This window comes from Topomyia yanbarensis, chromosome 2, assembly GCF_030247195.1.
Source record: "Topomyia yanbarensis strain Yona2022 chromosome 2, ASM3024719v1, whole genome shotgun sequence".
In the NCBI taxonomy this organism is placed as follows: domain Eukaryota; kingdom Metazoa; phylum Arthropoda; class Insecta; order Diptera; family Culicidae; genus Topomyia; species Topomyia yanbarensis.
In genome coordinates this window covers 27,160,449-27,179,139 of record NC_080671.1, presented here as the reverse complement: position 1 = coordinate 27,179,139, position 18,691 = coordinate 27,160,449, and the positions used below count along the sequence as shown (strand labels likewise).

At 38.7% G+C, this 18,691-nt stretch overlaps 2 protein-coding genes across 2 annotated transcripts in view; one reads left to right on the top strand and one right to left on the bottom strand.

Annotated features, from left to right (window-relative positions):
- Positions 1-18,102, top strand: part of LOC131678994 (uncharacterized) — a 114,822-nt gene extending 96,720 nt beyond the window's left edge. Inside the window, exons 3-7 of the mRNA XM_058959500.1 lie at positions 2,378-2,599; positions 2,657-3,136; positions 3,201-5,600; positions 16,189-16,326; positions 16,386-18,102. Of these exons, the coding sequence (XP_058815483.1) occupies positions 2,378-2,599; positions 2,657-3,136; positions 3,201-5,600; positions 16,189-16,326; positions 16,386-17,437 (4,292 nt within the window). The 3' untranslated portion in view covers positions 17,438-18,102. The remainder of the gene's footprint in view (positions 1-2,377; positions 2,600-2,656; positions 3,137-3,200; positions 5,601-16,188; positions 16,327-16,385) is intronic.
- A 9-nt stretch (positions 18,103-18,111) lies between these two features.
- The window catches only part of LOC131679002 (rhomboid-related protein 2), a 29,290-nt gene continuing 28,710 nt past the window's right edge, over positions 18,112-18,691 (bottom strand). Inside the window, exon 5 of the mRNA XM_058959511.1 lies at positions 18,112-18,589. Coding sequence (XP_058815494.1) covers positions 18,302-18,589 — 288 coding nt within the window. The 3' untranslated portion in view covers positions 18,112-18,301. The remainder of the gene's footprint in view (positions 18,590-18,691) is intronic.

The window sequence follows — 18,691 nt, the reverse complement described above, 5'->3', positions numbered from 1 at the left end:
CCATTTTTGGTACCGTAATACCGGTACTGAAGAAAAGCCAGTACCGATATTTTCGGTACCATACAATTTTTTTATGAAAAATATGTGGATTCTCTAGGGGGACATGTTTCAAAATATCGGTCTGCAAGATGACTTTTAATCATATTACTTACCTTCTATAAGTTAAACCTTACTAGCTCCCGTTGTACTGAACGGAATGTTTAAATTCTTTATATTGTTATTATTAAATTTTAACGATCTTGTACTAAATTTCATAATATTCACATCTAGCGTAAGAGACGTAAAAATTTGCTATGATTTTTTTTATTAGCGACATTCTGATTGGTTTCCATTTTTTACTGCGTGGCACGTAATAAGACTATGGTCTAAATCATGTCTTTGGTTTGCTCTTAAACCTTTATGTATAAAATAAAGAACAGCGATTTAGCAGCTAACAATTTTAGACTTGGTGAGCTACTCCAAATGGGGCGATTTGTGATTATTAGTGATAGGAAAATTCAGCAAAACTCCATAGTTTACAGGAAAGCAAAGAGCCTTGGTATGCAGGTCGAAACCAATTTACAGCAAATCAAGAGAGGAAAAGCGAGCAACCTGCTCGGATTTACTGCCATTCTCGCTTTGATTTACTGTTATTAATAGTGTTTCTTACTTTTACCATCTGTTAAAGTCGATAAAAGTCGCACCGCTTAGCAGTTATTGATTTCATAGTGGCCTAGATTTCGAAATAAAAGAAGGTGCCGCATACGAAAAATATTTTCTGCTGAAATGAGTCATGCCATTCCGAATCAATTAAAAACAATAAACATGTTTTTTGATCAGCACAAATCAATCATCTGAGAATAAGGTCATCAGTTTCAGCATTCAATTTCATTTTGAAGCTCTTTTCGAATTTAAAAAAGGGCTTCAGTACCGTAGTACCGGTTCTCGACAAAAAGGGTCGGTACTGCGAACCCTACATGTACTTCATCATTATACATACAAAAACCTTCTTCCGCAGCAATCAATAGGAAAACTTTTAAGTTCTCCAAATTAATCAAAAGTTCTCCAATTTAATCAAAATTCACAGTTGAGAAAATGTCATCGTAAACGATTCATAATTCCACGATTGTCAAGAGGAATCGGGAGAAATGATGCATTTTTAAATTGGATTTGACAGTGCAATTCAATTGTTTTTCAATGATTGTATTGTGCATTTTATATATTTGAAAAGGTTCGCTTGTAAATTTTTAAAAGTGTTCAAAATATGTCGTAAAAATACTGATGCCAAATTATATTGGACATAGCTTATAGATTTTATTTCTTAGTAACAGATTGTTTTATCATATTAGAATAAACAAAATGTAAAAAATCAAGTAGCGATAGGTCGAATACAGATTATATTCGGATTTATTTTCCAATCATTGTCAAGTCCATGGAAATTAGAGCAATCAAATGTTTATTATGTTTCCCTATTGTAAGGTAATAAGTTTCGTCGTGCTTAAATGGTAAAAGTCAAAGTTTTAATTCACTTTTTAATGCAGACTGCAGACTTATCAATTATTTTTTTAAGCGCGGTTGCGGTAATACCGCGCGGTAAATGCTCATTTCCCGCACCGCATCCGCAAGAAAAAGTGTCTTACCGCACCGCAGTTTTTGCGGTGCGGGTGCGGTACATACCGCGCGGTTGCGGTAAATACCGCAACCGCGACGAACCCTAGTTCCGACAGCATGAAGTAAGAAGCTACTTTACGCTAGTCCGGACATACTGTAGACTCAGGTAATTCGCATTTCTAATGCAAAAAGATCTTGACTCCTACGGTAGCAGACAAACAGTTAAGACGCCGGTGAGCTCTAAGCTTGCATATATGATCCTTCCACGCTTTTCTCAACATTCTCCCTTCAACTCCTTGCTCTCCCTTGAGTACTATGGCTCTTAATATTGAAAAATATACTTCACCTTCCAGTCCCTTGCTAATTAAATGCCGTAACAACTGTTGACAAATTGACTCAATAGGTCGTTAACAAGAAATGGTTAACAAAAAATGGTAAAAACAGCCTGTGTTGTTATTATCTGCTAGCAAACACAACCGCTCCAGGCGAAAGCTAAGACTTGAACGAACTAAATGGTGTTTGTTGGTTCTTCAGAATATATGATAGAATAATAACGATTATTGTTCGGTGAATTTGTAAACAAATGAAGATTTTTTGAGTATACTCACGCATACAGTGCATTACATAAGCATTATACCACGGTTAAAGAGTTGAAAACAATGTGAAAATAGTTTTCTCGACAAATATTCTTAATCTTATCAAAATTACTAACAAAATGTGAAAGTAAACATTATTTCCTTTAGCTAAAAGTGCTTTATCTAAGATTTTCAATTATTTTTCTTTCAAGAACAACCAATCCCACCGCCACGGGGTTGCATCCTCGTGCACAAGAGTGGAGCCTGCTGCCCTTATCTTCAGTGCTCGAAGCTCCATTTAGCCAACAAAAATAACGGGGACCGTAAGAAGATTCATTTCCTGGATTATTACGAGAAAGCTGCCGAAGATCGATTGTCCAATCCAAATTCGCTGCTAAGACGATCAGATGACGACGACGTAGAGGAAAGTGGAGGTAAGCTATTTTCGCCTTCGAAATGAGCACCAATTTATAATCTCGTACGTTTTCCAGCTTGCATCGTCAATGGTACCGTCTACAAATCGGGGTCGGCCATGACTACATCCTCGCTGTGCTCCTACTGCTACTGCATCAACGGGCGCCAGAAGTGTGTCAAACCGAAGTGTGCCTTGCCAAATCCACGATGTGCGCCGATCTTCATCGACTCGGCCTGCTGTCCGATTCGGTACGACTGCACCGGCAAGATACCACTGAACGAAATTACTTCAACCGAGTCACCGAATCCGGTGCGAAGGATCAACAATCGCCACTATCTGCGAACGGTAGAACAGAAAAGTTATAGAAACAACGGTTGTGAAGTAAACGGGAAGACTTACCCGGAAGGGGAACGAATTACTTCGCAAGATCCGTGCGAGGTTTGCTATTGTATTCGGGGCGCTAGGAAGTGCACGCCGAAGAAATGTGCTCCGGCTATTAAGGGTTGCACGCCAAGGGTTCCTCGTGGCGAGTGCTGTGCAGTACGATACGATTGTAGTAAGTTATGATATAATTTATCGAAAATTTTATAGAACATTCGATAACATCAATCTTATTCCAGAACAAACGTTTGCTCGCAAAATCGAAGATGAGGAGGAGTCATTCGATTTCTTCTCCATTCTGTTCGGCCCAGATCCCGATGCACCAAAGGAGGAGAGTAAAAACGTTACCGAAATACAGGTTACTGAAGCGACTCCGGTGAGCAGTACTTCGGAAAAGAGCTTTTTCGATTTTCTGAAGGCAGGGTTGGAGTTCATCGACAGCAATTCGGATGATTTGCTGGAAACAAATTCATCTGTAACGGTTAATACAACTACATCTGTTTCGACGGAGCTGGTTCCCACTACAGAGAGGACAACCGAGGTTCACACCGTCCGAGTAGAGATTATTCAAGAACCACAAACAATCTACATTGAAAAACCAGACTTCAACTTCCCGTCGAGAACTACTATTCCACCCATACTACGAGCGAGTACTGTTCGAAAATCAAAGCCCAGGGTAACGACACCGGTTACCACAACTTCAACGACTTCGTCCACTGTAACAACATCGCCTGCTGTTACGACATCGTCTACTACGACGGCATCGCCTACTAAATCTATAACAATGATGACAATTTCAACTACCAGCTCGACTACGACGGAAGCACCAACAACATCAACCGCCCGAGCAACTCAACCGTCAAATACAACAATCCCAGTCGCGATCGAGTTAACCAAAGGCGAACCAGCATTCCAAGATTTGGAATCGGATTCGTTACTGAAGGAGAACCTTACGGATGTCTCTAACTCACTCACGGACTTGGAATCGTCAGAAGTATCTACTTCTACTAGGGCATCCGAAGTATACGTTAGCAAAATCATGGTGACGGAATCTGAAATGACACCCAAAACAGAACAACCTATCAGAACTACAACTGACCCTGCATTGACGAAAAAACCCACAACCGAACCACCGATCGAAGTAATCGTAAAGGTAGACGATACGGTTAACAAGTCAGCCGTAGAATCTATCCTGCAGTCATTACATGCAAAGATCGAAAGCATAGCAAAAACTGAGTTACCTTTGCCGATTACACCAGTTACCGCAAAGCGACCCAATGACAAATTTGTTGGTTATGAAACAGAAAAACTGCCAACGACAGTGATCATCGGACCAGTAGGAATTACTACTGTTGCAACTACCACGGTTGGAGCGGTAACGGAAGCAGCGATCACCGATCGAAGCGATGTGGTGACAACTGAAGAATTTGAGCTAGAAAGTACAACTTCGGAAACTGATACAGAAGAAAGTTCAACAACCGATTCCAGAAGTGAGGATATGTCGGAATTGGTAACAACTGAATCGTCTTTAGAGACGACTACCTTGGAGGAAAGTGAAGATGATTCAGAATCCACCACAAAAGAGGATGCAGAAATGACTAGCACAGTTGCAACAACTGCTGTTACAGATCAAGATAAACTTGAATTTAAGACTGTGAACGATACCGAACTCGCATTTAACGAGAATGTCACACAAACTGTAACAGAGGTTCCGGTAACTACGACAACGCCAAAACCCAAGCCAGTTACCCAAAAGAACGCGACGAAACCTTTGATCACCAAAGAGAACAATCTTTTATCGGCTCTGCTGACGGAACTGTCAAATATCTTCGAATCGACTAGGAATGATTCTGTCAAGCAGAACACCAAAAACCGAACCGAACCTCGTCCAGTAACGCGAAAACCAATTCCTATTAGAGAATTCCATCGACCGAGCAGCATCCCCTCGATACTTGAATCAGATATCAACATGGACTACGGTGAACCTACGCTTCCTCCAAGTCTTCCGAATTTGAAGATTATACCTTTCCTCCCGGCTGATGCTGTGAAGAAGAACGAAGCCCCGATTCCACTAGCTGTACCATACGATTTCTACAAGCCGACCCCGTCCAGTTATCCAATCATTACCGAAAGTTACGAATCATATGGAATACTCAGTGACCATGATATGCACCCGGGAGTTCCATTCAAACCGCCCAAGTATGAGTACAGTTACGATCCGTCGTTGAACTATCCTGCATTAACGGAAAACTATGATCTGCAAGGTAAAAATAATCAGTACAATGCCCACATCATTCGGGACAAGCACGACATGATAAACGATTCGGACTACGACTACGACACGGATGCACTGGCAAAGTATGATATCCACTCGAAGCAGGAACTGTTCAAGAACGAGCTGAAGAAGTTCATTCCGGCGAAGTACGAAGCACCGCAGGAAGGTACGTACGTACCGGTGTACGACAAGTACGGCGTCGGGTATCCGGAGAAGAACGTGTACTATTCGAACCACAAGGAAAAGTACGAACCGGTTGTTTACAGTGCGAAGCAGGATATCAGCACCGAGCATGCACTGTTCCGGCTCGAGGAGAAGCTGCCGGCGGTGGGTAGCGGCTTTTCGCCGCCTACTAGGACTGAAGGTAAGGGAGGGCATTTGTATTGTTTTGATATTAGAATGGGATTAGAATTTCACGATCGACGGAAGATCAATCGATTTTTTTAAAGTGCCGTTAAAGATGAAAATTGCAACTGAACTGACGTACAGAAGTTCGTTTTTCATTGATGAGGACTACAATGAGCCGAAACTTTTGTATTCAGTGCAAAAAATGACGTACGGTCCAAACAGCCGAACAGGCCGACGAACTTTGTCGAAGAAGATGTAATTAGGCAAAGCAGTCACGCCAAAAGTCATCCAGTGCGGGTCTGAAGGGTCATACAACTTTGTCTTGTCTTGTGTGATTTATTTTCAAAATCTTCACTCGCTGGAGCATGCGTGGAACGACTGAAGCACGGTCAACTCCGTGCTTCAGTCGTTCCACTCATGACCAATTCGAATTGAGGACCACACCGTCGATCTCAACTATGTTAGCGGGTATGGAGACGCGGCATTCCTTAAGAAAATATTTGTAGCTGTAATGATATGTTCTTGCTTTAGACTCCTATCACAATTTCGAGCTTATTTGGAAATCATTACAATACTTTGCAGATTATATTTTATCGGATTGAAGTTCAGATATGGTCAATATGGTCGAAGTGTTCTATTACAAATCTTGTTCAATATCTATTACGATATTAGCATGGTATGTTTCAGCTGAACTAATTTAAGTGCAGGCCTACAGCCCAGCGCAAAGTGAAAACTTAAAGAATGCGAAAGAAGAGACAAAAGTAAGGAAAATATAAGAAATTAGAAGACTAGAGAGGAGTTTGTAAACCAAAAATATGGTCATCTATCTTCAATTGATGTATGGTTGGATGCTACACCTTAGCAACTTTTATAAGATACTTATTTATATTTATTTCACAGCCATTTACAGAAATGATGGGTGTGTAATGTCTGGTACATCTTTTATTTATTTAGTTAGATAATCCATCTGACAAGAAATAGTCTATACGAATATCTTAATGAACAATTATCATGTTGCAAAAGTATATAATTGAGGTCTGCGACATTTTCAGTGCTAACTTATGCGATGGTTCGCCAAAGTTAAAGCATCGTATCGTACTCTAAGCTTGATTGATGCTTTTTGTTCTGTACTGCATTGCGATTTTTTCTGCTTCGTATAGGTTCGTCGATTCAAACGTTCTTTAGTACGTTGATCATTTGACTTAAGTATACGATGATCAAAACGAAGATTGGCAGGACCCTTTTTCGACCGGTTTTCGTGATATTGTCACCAAACTTCCTGATCGCTGTTTGCATGGCTTTCTCACTTACTCCTTCCATTTTTGCTAATTTTCTTAGTAACACCTGTACTTTAGAATCACAAGAAAAAAAAATGACCACCATCGGCCCATCCCTGAGCCAATTTCGAGTCCCACCCGGAGTACTTGCTCCAAATTTCAAGCAAATCGGACAAATCCAGCTATTCGATCAATGTTCTCCGCTAGGTGGCACTGTATACAACAAATTATCACTGTATGTGAAAATAGGAAAGATAATTGAATTGCCTAAAACTTTGTCGAAAACTGCTAGTCAATCCGACTTTGCTTAAAGAAGTTATTGATCTTTTAACGGAGTGATATCTGAGTCTGTTATGCATGGGGCTTAGCAGAGCATGGTTGTTAGGGTGTCCCAAAATGGCATCATGTTAAAAAAAAGTCATCGGGCTCACTTCTTAAATGAAAGGTTAGGGTATTAGGACCACTTTCTTCTTCGGAGTGAATCTGATAAAACGCTTCCTACTAGTGGCGAATTTTGAAAAATGGGCCGATTTTGGATAAAATTTCAAATTTATGTCTGATGAAGTGGTCCCTTCGTCTTAGATTTTTTTCAGCATTTTTTTTTATTTTTCTGGAGATTCGAAGGTGAAGTTAGATTAGTTAGTTTGTACAAATCTTGAATTATAAGAGCGGCAGAGCCATTAAAAGTTTGTAGAAAGTGAAATTTTTATTTTTCTTCAGTGTTTTTTCTTCAAAACTTGGTATCTACAAAATTTTAAAAGTACAGAAAACACTTTATATAGTTGAATAAAGGGGAGTAATTTTACTGAAGAAAGTGTATAGCTACGGCTAATGTGGTATGAGTTATTTAAGTTTTTGTTAGATAACCTTTGACATTTTTAGCAATTCATTAAAAATAATGCTGTTCCAAAAAATAAATCAGTTAAAATGTGCTTTGACCACACATTGTTTTTCGGAAAATAGAAGGAAAATGATAAACAATGACGTTTTTTGTACGTCTTTAATATGCCAGGACGAGGTTTAATGAGCATCTGATGATTTTTTGTAACTTAACTTATAAAAATAATGATAATTTTGCTAATGACGCCAAGTCTCTAATTATTTTTTTAAGAGTTAATTCTCAATAATTACCTCTAGGAGGCATCTTCAACATAATAATTGTGTCAGAAAATGCGCTGTATTCTGTTGTAAAACTATTTCGATGATATTTGCCCCAAATTCGACTATTTCGGAATTATGTTATCGGTGACAATAAATATCAGTTTTTCAACACTCACCTCACTCTTCTGCATTTTGCTTCACTTTAAAGTTACTAACATGGAAATAAGACCTTATATACAAAATGTGAATACGCCAATCAATTCAGCCTTCAAATGTACGCCAAACTTGCCATTAACTAGACATATTTGTTTAATTTTAGTGATTTTCAAACCCGCTAGGTTGCTATTAGTATACAAAATAATTTAAAAAAAATCGTCATATGCTCATAAAAACCGAATCTAATGTGCTAGAGACAAGCGAAAAACGCCATTTTTCATCATTTTCCTTCTATTTTCCGAAAAATAATATGCGGACTAAACACACTTCAGTTGTTTTATTTTGTAGAACAGAGTTATTTTTGATGAATATCAGAAAATGTCAAAAGGTTATTTAACAAAAACTTAAATCACTCATACCCCGTTGGCCGTAGCTATACACTTTCTTCTGCAAAATTACGCCTCTGTATTAGGCTCAACTATATAAAGTGTTTTCTTTACTTTTAAAATTTTGTAGATACCCAGTTTTGAAGAAAAACTACTGAAAAACAACAAAAATTTCACTTTTTACAAAGTTTTAATGGCTCTGCCGCTCTTATAATTCAAAATTTGTACAAACTAACTAACCAAACTTCTGCATTAGGACATTCAGAAAATAAAAAAATGCTGAAAAAATCTTAGGTCGTTCAGGAACACTTCAAGAGGCACGCATTTGAAATTTTACCCAAAATCGGCCCATTTTTCAAAAAATCAAAATTCGCCACCAGTAGGGAGCATTTTAGCAAATTCACTCCGAAGAAGAAAGTGCTCCTAATACCCTAACCTTTCATTTCAGAAGTGAGCCCGATGATTTTTTTTAACATTATGGCATGTTGGGATACCCTAACGGTTGTGTTTCAGTACTCATTTCGCACCAACTATACATTTTTGTGATGTAATGGTTACATTTAGCTCAATAGTGTGTATATTCTTAATAATTGTAATTTTAATTATTATTATTATAATTATAATCTTCTTGTGTTCAAATATGCTTTTTTCGAGAGTAATCAATTCAATAATTTTTGGTTCTGATCATAAGATGTAAACATATTAACTGTTCGTCAGCAACTTTTATCGAGGAACAATTCATTCTATCAATAAATATGGCGGTCGTTTTCATTTCTACTATGTTACAAACTCAAGTTGAGTAAAAGTTTTCTAAGTGTATCCAGAATAAAGTTTGTTGACAAATTGAATAATAATGCCATTTCCAGTTTTCGCGATGATGCTTGCAACAAAATTGTTTTAGCTGTGCAGTAGAGTCACAAAGACGTTGCAAAAAACATCCATAATATGTGTTAAATTTGATTGTTTCAGATAACATTAGCAATACAAATAAATAAGATGTAACGTGCAGCAGCTGTGTTTCACACATGCAACAGTCGTGTCTTTTTTGCAATTCTGTTGTCATTGTAATGCAACCAATAACTTTTGTCGTTTTTCTAGAACATGTTGTAGGTGCTACTCGATCGCCTCCATCGTCCACATTTTCACTTGTTCCGGCGTCTATCACAGTAGGTACCGTTATTACGATTTCGTCTTCAAATTCGAAGATCTTTACGTTTCTAGACAGTTTAAGCGCCAGCATGCCTTTATATATTCCTTTTCAGTGCGTTCGACCCAGGATAGAGTCTTGTGAGACTCCTGCCGTCATTCTAAACGATTTCTGCTCCCTGTTTGTCCCATTGACTCGCATTTGGTTCTGGGAATAATTCTTCAAAATTATGCTCACCCTGGAACCCTCCCGCTGGTCTTGATGTCTACAGTTGTCACGACGCAGTTTCCTTGTTTCTTTTTATTTGATCACTGTTCGAATATCATCCACTTGCCTTTCCGCGAAGACTAGATATTAAGAAGACTGATATCTCTTTCCTTCCCCCATACAAACGAGAAGCGCCAGAAGTTACAGCGCCTCTATTGGAGGAAGGTAGGACGCTTAATGTAAAAGTGTATGTGTGAGTGCATCACTATGGGAAGTACGTTGCTGTTATTGTCTCCAGATTCTGGACAGAGTTACCAGTCTTCTTAATATTCAGTCTTCGCTTTCGGGAATCTGTATAGGTTCTTCTACAAATCTTAATCGTTCTTCGGAAATATCCCCCTCCAATAGTTTCCCGAGTAAATTCAGCAAACATATTGGTTTAAATTAGTTATGATATTTGCATTTCACCTTCGTCTCATCAGAATCTGACGCTAACTTGGTGACGGATTGCCGGATTGACTTTCTGGCGGGACATCACGCTTGACTAGGAGTTTGCTCAGGAACACAAATTGTGTTCTTTGGAGCTAGCGTCAATCCGGTGCTAGCTTAGTCTTGTCACTAAGTTAGTGCCGGATTCTGATGAGACGAAGTCACTCGCTAGTTCCATCGCTAATTTACTTATAGGTTTTGTACCCTTTATGCGCAAATGTGGTTTAACCCAATTTTCTTCTTAATGGAGAAAAATTGGTTTTCATCCTAATTTTTCTCATTTGGGGTAAATATAACATATCTGTAGGATGAAGGATCCTTAGGACACTTACCTGTTTTTGGCAGCAGCACTAACCTTTGTAGTTTGTAGAGAAGTCCTGCAGTTTTCCTTATTTTAGAATATTTCTCCAGTGCTTCGTCGTTGGAGTCTTGTAGATATGATAGGCATCATCCCAGAGAGAGGAATCAGCGTATCGGCACAACTGGTTGCGTCGCATGCGCTCGTAGATGTTTCTGTTGACTCCTACATATTCAAGTTAGGAAAAAAATCAACTTTCACTTTCGCTTACTTCACTATGCGCGTAGTCTCCGCGTACTCTAGAATACATGTTTGTCACCAGCGAGACTTTGAAGATGGATTCCCGCCCATCTAAGAGAAAAGTGGTCGTGGCGCCCCACAGTAATCGTGGTTCACTAGGGGTCAAACCATCGAACATATTCACAGAGTGTCATTGCAGGAATTGTTCGTATGAATATTCCTCACAATCTGAAAAAAATATAATTGGGCGTAGCCTACTATGATCGAACTACCAAAAATAGCTTTTTATACTGTCGAGGTAGAAAGTGTGTATCTTCGACAAAGTTTTAGAAATGCTTATAATGCAGAATTTTGTTGAAGAACTTGATCTTGTAGCACTAAAGGTTATCGATTTACAAACTGTTTTCTATGGCAACCCCCTTCATTTTTAATAAAACTTTTCCACTGTGACTTTTCGTGCAATCGATTTCCAGACAAATATGGCGGTATTAAAACCACATAATATTGTTGTAGACTGAATGTAAAAATACGCATTCGATTCAAAGTTATTGAAGATTTTTACATTTTTTACACCAACTTCAACTAAGTAAAAGAAAGAAAGGTGCAAAGCAAAATGGACGAGCAGGCACTATTTTCAATATTCTGATTATGCATAATTAAGGTAAGAAGTTTGATCCGTGGCTACTAAAATGAGGATCACTGATCTTAAATGTTTCTAAAGGGAGAGTCTTTCGATCGTGTTTAAATTCGTAATTTTCAACGAAACTAAAAACGACAACAAATTTAATTGAGATAAAATTGTTCAAAGAATCCATAGAACAGAATTTTGAATGCAACATCGGTAACATGGAACCTTGAGAGGAAAAATATATTTCGAAGAGAAGTAATTTGAAAGAAACGTTTTGTTTTGCGACCTTCGAAGGAAGCCCCAGCACAACATTCTCAGTACCAAAACCCCCTCTCATTCTCACAACCTGCGAGAACAAGAATCATGGAACTAGAAAACCTTCGCCATTCCGCTTTCTGTATCTCCAGCAGTCAGGGAAAAATCTCAAACCACCCATCCGAAATTGCTAAATGTTCTTCTCCCCCGCGCTGGTCCTGGCCGGGACAGTACCGACACTTATCCCAACAGCTAGAAAGAGAGGCAAGTAGGTTTATCACGAATTGATCATGAACTAATTTACTAATTTATTACAAAACAATAGGAAGTTTAAAAGAAGCAAGAAATGAAATATAGAGAGTACTGTTTTTGTCGCATCTTATGGCATGAAAACAGGAATAACATAATTTACTAATCTAAAACAACAACATATCAAAACCAGAATATGCAAAAGACCCAAGAAATAAAGGGTCTCTTGGCTTTGTCGCCTTATAACACAAAAATTAAGCTATAATATTATCGAGCTTATTATGGAATATGGTTTATATAGTAAATAACACAAACGTATTTGAAATTATTTAATACAATGAGAAAAACATGTAATGATCAAGATTTCATGAACTAAAAACAAATCAATGAACGTGATACCAAAACATTTGTTTGTCGTGCTGATATTACCGAAGCAAATTGGTAACTGGTTTTTTATCATTCTCGCGAATTGTCAATTCTAAATTCTCATACATGATTGAACTCATCATACGACTCAGACAAAACCATGCGTTTTCCCTATGCACATTTAATGCGCTGTGGATTAGTTCCCTAGTTGGTCAAATCAACATTAAACAAACATAGAAATCAGTTTGGTAAGTCCTAAGAACTGTCAACTCAATTGACATCGCCCGGCGAATACGTGTTTCCCTACGATGTCATCAAATCAACGATTATTTAAAATTACATGACAAAAAGTGTGCAATTTTGAAAGCAATGAAATGAAAATGAAGACTTTTTTTAAATAATATTAAATGGCACCCAATAAAAATAGGTGGTAATGGACGCGGGCGAAAATATTTGACCACCGCCTCCGATCCCTAGATATAATGCTTCGAAGGAAATAACTCGAATTTGCATTTTCATTAATCAATATTTAAAAGACCTTGTATCTCCGGATGGTTTCAAATTATATTGATATTTTGCGTGTTTTTATGTAAAAATGCCTAAGTAACACAACGTCATTAGAACTTTAAATTTTACAACATCCGTGTTGCGAGATAATTTTAATTTTCAATTGGAAAAAATGCTTATTTGCAGCACTGCTGCTAAACGCGAGTGCGTTTTTTTCTAGATTCCTGAACCAATCTTCTTTAAAACCTTAACGCGGATTGCTTCTAGACCAAATAACAAATTTATAATATGATAATCAAAAGAAAATCAAGTTTTTTAAACAATTTGTCAAAAACGGGGCTGCTCTCATGGACCGATGTGCGATTCCATCGGCAAAAAAATTGAATTATATATTGAGCGATTCCCCTAAAATTAAATCATATCTATGAAGATCGATCGCATGCATTGCCTTGATTATTTCGCGCGGAAAGATCCATATTTATGTCATTGTGAGAATGGCTTTCAATTCTCTCACTGATAATACGATAAAAAGAGGCTTTTATTTTAACTGGGTTTTGCAGCGATGCTTCTTAAAGGCGCCATAGTGGGCAACAAATCGAATTCTGTTTTATTCGCTAAATTATTAGTATTGAACCTCTTGAATAGTCTTCCGCAATCTCGGTGGCCAAGCGAAATAAACGGCGAATTGGCTTGATTTTTTATGAGAATTCACAATATATGTAGCCTATCGATGAAACACAGAAAACTGAATAAAAACAATTTTCCCTATTAAGCGAACGAATTTTACAGTAAAATATCGGATTTTTCGGTTTTCATGAAGCCATTTTTCGAAAATCGTTTTTTTTTCTATTTTTTTGGTTCATCGAGTAACTTCTAGTCTAAACTTTTCAAATCGCGGTGCTCCTCGACGTGGAAATGGCTGGAGTCTAATCTTGGAATGCTCCGCGGGACTGAAAATATTTTTTGTTCATAATAAATGAATAAATAAATCTAACATTACACAAAGTGCCTTGCCTTCAAAATCGTAAAACAAAATAACTTTCGGTTTGAGCACTTTACACCAGACACCCCCTTAAATTTGGACATTCTTTAAAAAAATGTTATAAGAAACGTATGCCTATCTCAGAAAAGTTAGGTATATACCGTTCTCCGTTTATTTGTGAAGAATAGTTTAACGTCGATTTGAAATCGTTCCGTGATTTGTCAGTCAGTTCACTAAAAATTACAGGTTTTCCAGATCAATTTAAACTATCTGAAATTCCCTGATTGTTCAAGTTTACTTTCAGGAATCAAACCCTTAGCCTTTTTACTATAATCGAATATTTTATAGAGAGTTTTCCTCCTGGTTCTTGAAAGGGCTCCCCATCAGAATCACTCACTACAATTGCAGTCGAAATGGGAAATGTCACTCACTACAACACTGCTCAAGGCCAATTGCAGTGGGCCGTGATTCTGAATGTGCATTGTGCGGTTGAGATATGTGCCGGCGTAGGGACTTTACGATCGTATCATCGCGAAAAGTTCAAGCGTTTGTATGTTATGTTATGTCGCATGTGCTAACATGTATGTAACTTCGCGTGTATAAATTCTGTTTCGTAACCGTGCGCGAACTGTGAATATGACATTTAGTTTTCGGTGTACGGTTCATATACTAGAATAAAGTGAGTTCCTCCATATCACTAGAGTTCCCGGTCATGTCACCGTGAAACGTGTTGTTCAGTGTATATAAGTGTCATTTTTTATTGGTCCAACTGAATGTATGGACCTAAGCTGCTAAGACGGAGGAAGATTTCCGGACGTGACCGATTCATGATCGCACGAACACGGGTTTCATACTCGCCAGCACACGCGACCAAAACGTTAACATACAACGGTCGAGTCCATCGCGATCAGCCACGCACACCTAAGTTTTCAAACAAGATAACACCCCGACGACTAGTGAACGTTTTAGTATTTATTAATTCACATACGCGGTATCAGGAGTGAACTTCGCAATTGCTTATTTGCATTTGTGACCAGGTTTTTGTTATCGCGAAGGCCACGAGCATTTGTACGTTTGGAATGTGATATTGTGCGTGTATATGAGAGAATATGCAATTTATTGTGGTTGTTCGCTCACGAACACTTGACCATACAGGGAAAAACCTCCAGGTGGAGAACCGGCGTTGTCGCTGCAGATGTTTCTCTCTCGGTAAAATTACTCAGCGATATATTTTTCCAGCAGTCCCGGCTGGTTGACACCAATAGTAGGCTGGACTGTACTTCATGCAGAGTAAAGGGAAAATTTCAAAATTAAATTCTTTAGAACTAAAGAAAATTGAATTCGTTTGTATGGAAAGAATTTCTTATTAATTCTTAAGATTCGCGCTCTACAAAGGTTGAAAAAACATTTAATCACACTCTGAAAAAACCAATCCACTCTGAACCACCAGTCAGCCACGCCAGCGTGCACAGGCTAGTGGTTGATCGTTAGTTTGGGCTGGTGCAGAGCATGAAAAAACACAAAACATAAAAAAGGCTCATATGTTCTCTAGGGTCTCCTCGATGCACCACTATCGAGGCGTAACTATCTTAAAGCAATTGTCTGTCAGAGGTTCTTTAAAACTGATGCACAAATTTGTTTGATGATGTTTACAATATCGTCAAACGCATCAATCAAGGCGAGGAGGCAATTTTACTCTAACCGAATAAATAAACTTCATTCTACAAACAAAAGGTTTACTTTTATTTTATCGCTCATAGTTTTACCTTTTGTTTGAGCGAGTAAAGGCGCTTTAACCTAGGCTTATTAACCAGGGCAAGGTGTAAATAACTCTGTCCCATCCTAAAGAATCAAAGGAGTGGCATTAACCTTCTTAGCCAAGTCACTCGCAACGATTTATTATATTCCATTTAAACTGAAACGGTCAGCACGGTTGTCCTCGTTTCTTCCTCCTTTAAGATTCAAAACAATTCGTTAATTAAATTATTTACGAAATGAATAATTTAATTGCCGTCTAATTTTGAAACATCTTCAAACTCAACTCTGCACAGTAGGCCTGGCCGTTTTAATATTTGCGACATATTAAAATATGATTCAAATATTAATATTGACAAGAAAAACACTACAGACTAACTGCACTGTTTTCCAGGATGCTTTTCAATACTGGCTGTGTAAGGGTTATAATAAAATAGAATAGAATAGAATCGCTCAGTTTTTCTTTTTGTTTCGGAAAAGGTATGAGAAATCTAGAACAATAATATCTCTAGCTTTATTTTCTCTACTTATATACTTATTAGAAAAATTGTCTATCTCTAGGTGGATTTCTCCCAAAGGATCACATAAAGGATGAGTTTTACTATGAACCCTATGCGACAACCGTCTCCCCGATAGAGCTGACCACCGAAGATCGTTCTGTAAGGCTACCGTTAAACACTACAGCTCTCAAATTCCGAGGTAATATTTACCAACATAACCCCCAATAATTCATTCTGATAACCACTTTAATCTTACAGTAACCCCAGCAAACCCATTCATCGACGTGATTCGAACAGAGCCGCCACCGCCTCTCATCAGTCTAATCGAAGACAAAGAAAAACTATTCTCTGTCTATCACTCGGTAGCGAAGAACAACTACTCTTCACTGGACGATCTGCTGGATAACGACAACGTCGACAGTGCCGAGTACGATAAACAGATAATTTCCATTACCACGGATGCCAACTATCTTTCAACGATTGAAAATTCGGTGGAAGATCATTCCGCAGGAAATGAAGTTGCGGCGGCTCTGACTGGATACGGCCCAACAAACCACTCGTTTACCGGTACGGAGTTAGAAACGGCCGAAAACATTCACAACACATCCGAACCGGAACCAAGCGGTATGTTTAGCTTGGAGAATGTACTGAGTTATTTATTCCGAGAGGACGAACAACCACATGATAATGCGATCAAGAACTCTACCACGGCAGCTCCCGTCTACATAGATGGAGTCCAGCCATTCAGGACGATCCCATCTCGAATCAGTGGAGTTTACGATTCCTCAGTCAGTTTACTGGGAGACGTCAAACCATCATCCGACGAGGAGCAACACGACGGAACGGTTGTACTGAAAGTGGAAAGTGCCTCCAATGGTCCCAACAACTTGTACCGGCCATCACTGATGGATCTTCCGTTCCTACCGCCAAACTTCCACACCGGCACCGGAAACACCGAGGTAGAGTACAAAAACGACATCGACCGGTACGGATTCGATCCGGACGTGGAACACTATCAGGTCATATCGGATGGACCGCCCAACACCATTCCCCACTCGGAGACGACCTACGTGGTGAATCCGGTCGACATTAACAAACTGAAGCAGCATCACTCCGAGGGCACGGCGGAGATAACGATGAAGTCCAAGGTGTACAGCCTGAAGGACACGGTCGGCATACTGAAGCTGGCCGGTTGTAACATCTACGGTCGGATGTACAGGGTGGGCCGAATAATTTCCGAACTGTCCGGTCCGTGCCTGGAGTGTAAGTGTACCGAAGTGGGGGTTAATTGTACGCCACTTAACTGCTAACGGGAGTGTGAGTTGATGAGTGTGTGTGTGTGCGTTCATGGTGAGATCGCGACGAGTGTGCGCGTGTGAGTAACTGTGATTTTAGTGATATTAATTTAGTAACTTTAAGTGGCTTTGTAGGTCGTAATGAACGGTTACGGCGATTATTTTAACATGTCGACGCTAATCTAGGAATATAGGAAGTTTGGAGATATTATCACCGTACTTAATTATCTTAGGTACTACACGTTAGCTTTTGTAATTACTACTCGTTGCTAAAAATAAACGAATGACGCTGAGGAGTAAGAATATTTTAGTAGAGTGTTTCGTCTGAACGACTACTGCTCTAGGATAACCGACGAGATTTGAATTACTGCTCTAATTGATAGGAATTGAAATTTTTCGTTTCGAGATCAGAAATTGTTTTTAGTATTCCGGATCTGCATAAAATAAGTGCCTTTTCACAGTCAGATACGTTTTAGTAGATAATCTAAACACGTTAGAGTCAGCTTTTCTCATCCAAAGGAAACATTGGAACAACAGAGAGCAAGCAGTCCCAATTTTTGAGTATGAACTCTTTCTCCTCAGAGATTGTCATGACAATAATTTCTATTTAGGAAGCTTAGTATATAGTTGTAATTATTTAAAACAATTGGAAATAAAACAACAAACGTATCACAAAAATACTGTTTCCATTTAGTTTACTTGTTGTATAATGACTGCAATAAAATAATTTATTTCCTTTATCTAGTTAGGTACAATTTTGATTGTTCTATAAGTGTAAGTATTTTTTGGCCTTCGGTCACCCTACCAACTAGCTAATATAAATATCGACGAACACAATTTTTTTAAATTAAACAAAATGCAAAATCGCGACCATATCACTCAAAACCTCCGCTCAATATTATAAACAACCGTTGCGACTATCCAGCCGAGGTAGAGTAGTGCGGCGGTGTATCGGGCCACCCGGAAGCACAGTTCTTTACCACCCTGATAGGCGATGAAGCCGAACAGAAGGCCACAGATGGCACCACTCACGTGTGCAGCGACTCCGATCCTCGGAGCGAGATTTCCTTTGGTTAGGCAGTGTCGGATGGAGTAGATGACGTCGCTGACACAGAGTAGCAGTACTGCTACTAGCCGGAAGTACCGGTGGGACAGCGATTGGAAGTTCTGGAAGAAAGGTGAAATGAAATAGATTAGCCTATTATAGTTTTTATGAATCTCGCTTAAAAACCGTTGGTCATTGGAAGATACATGACTGTTCAATTGTGT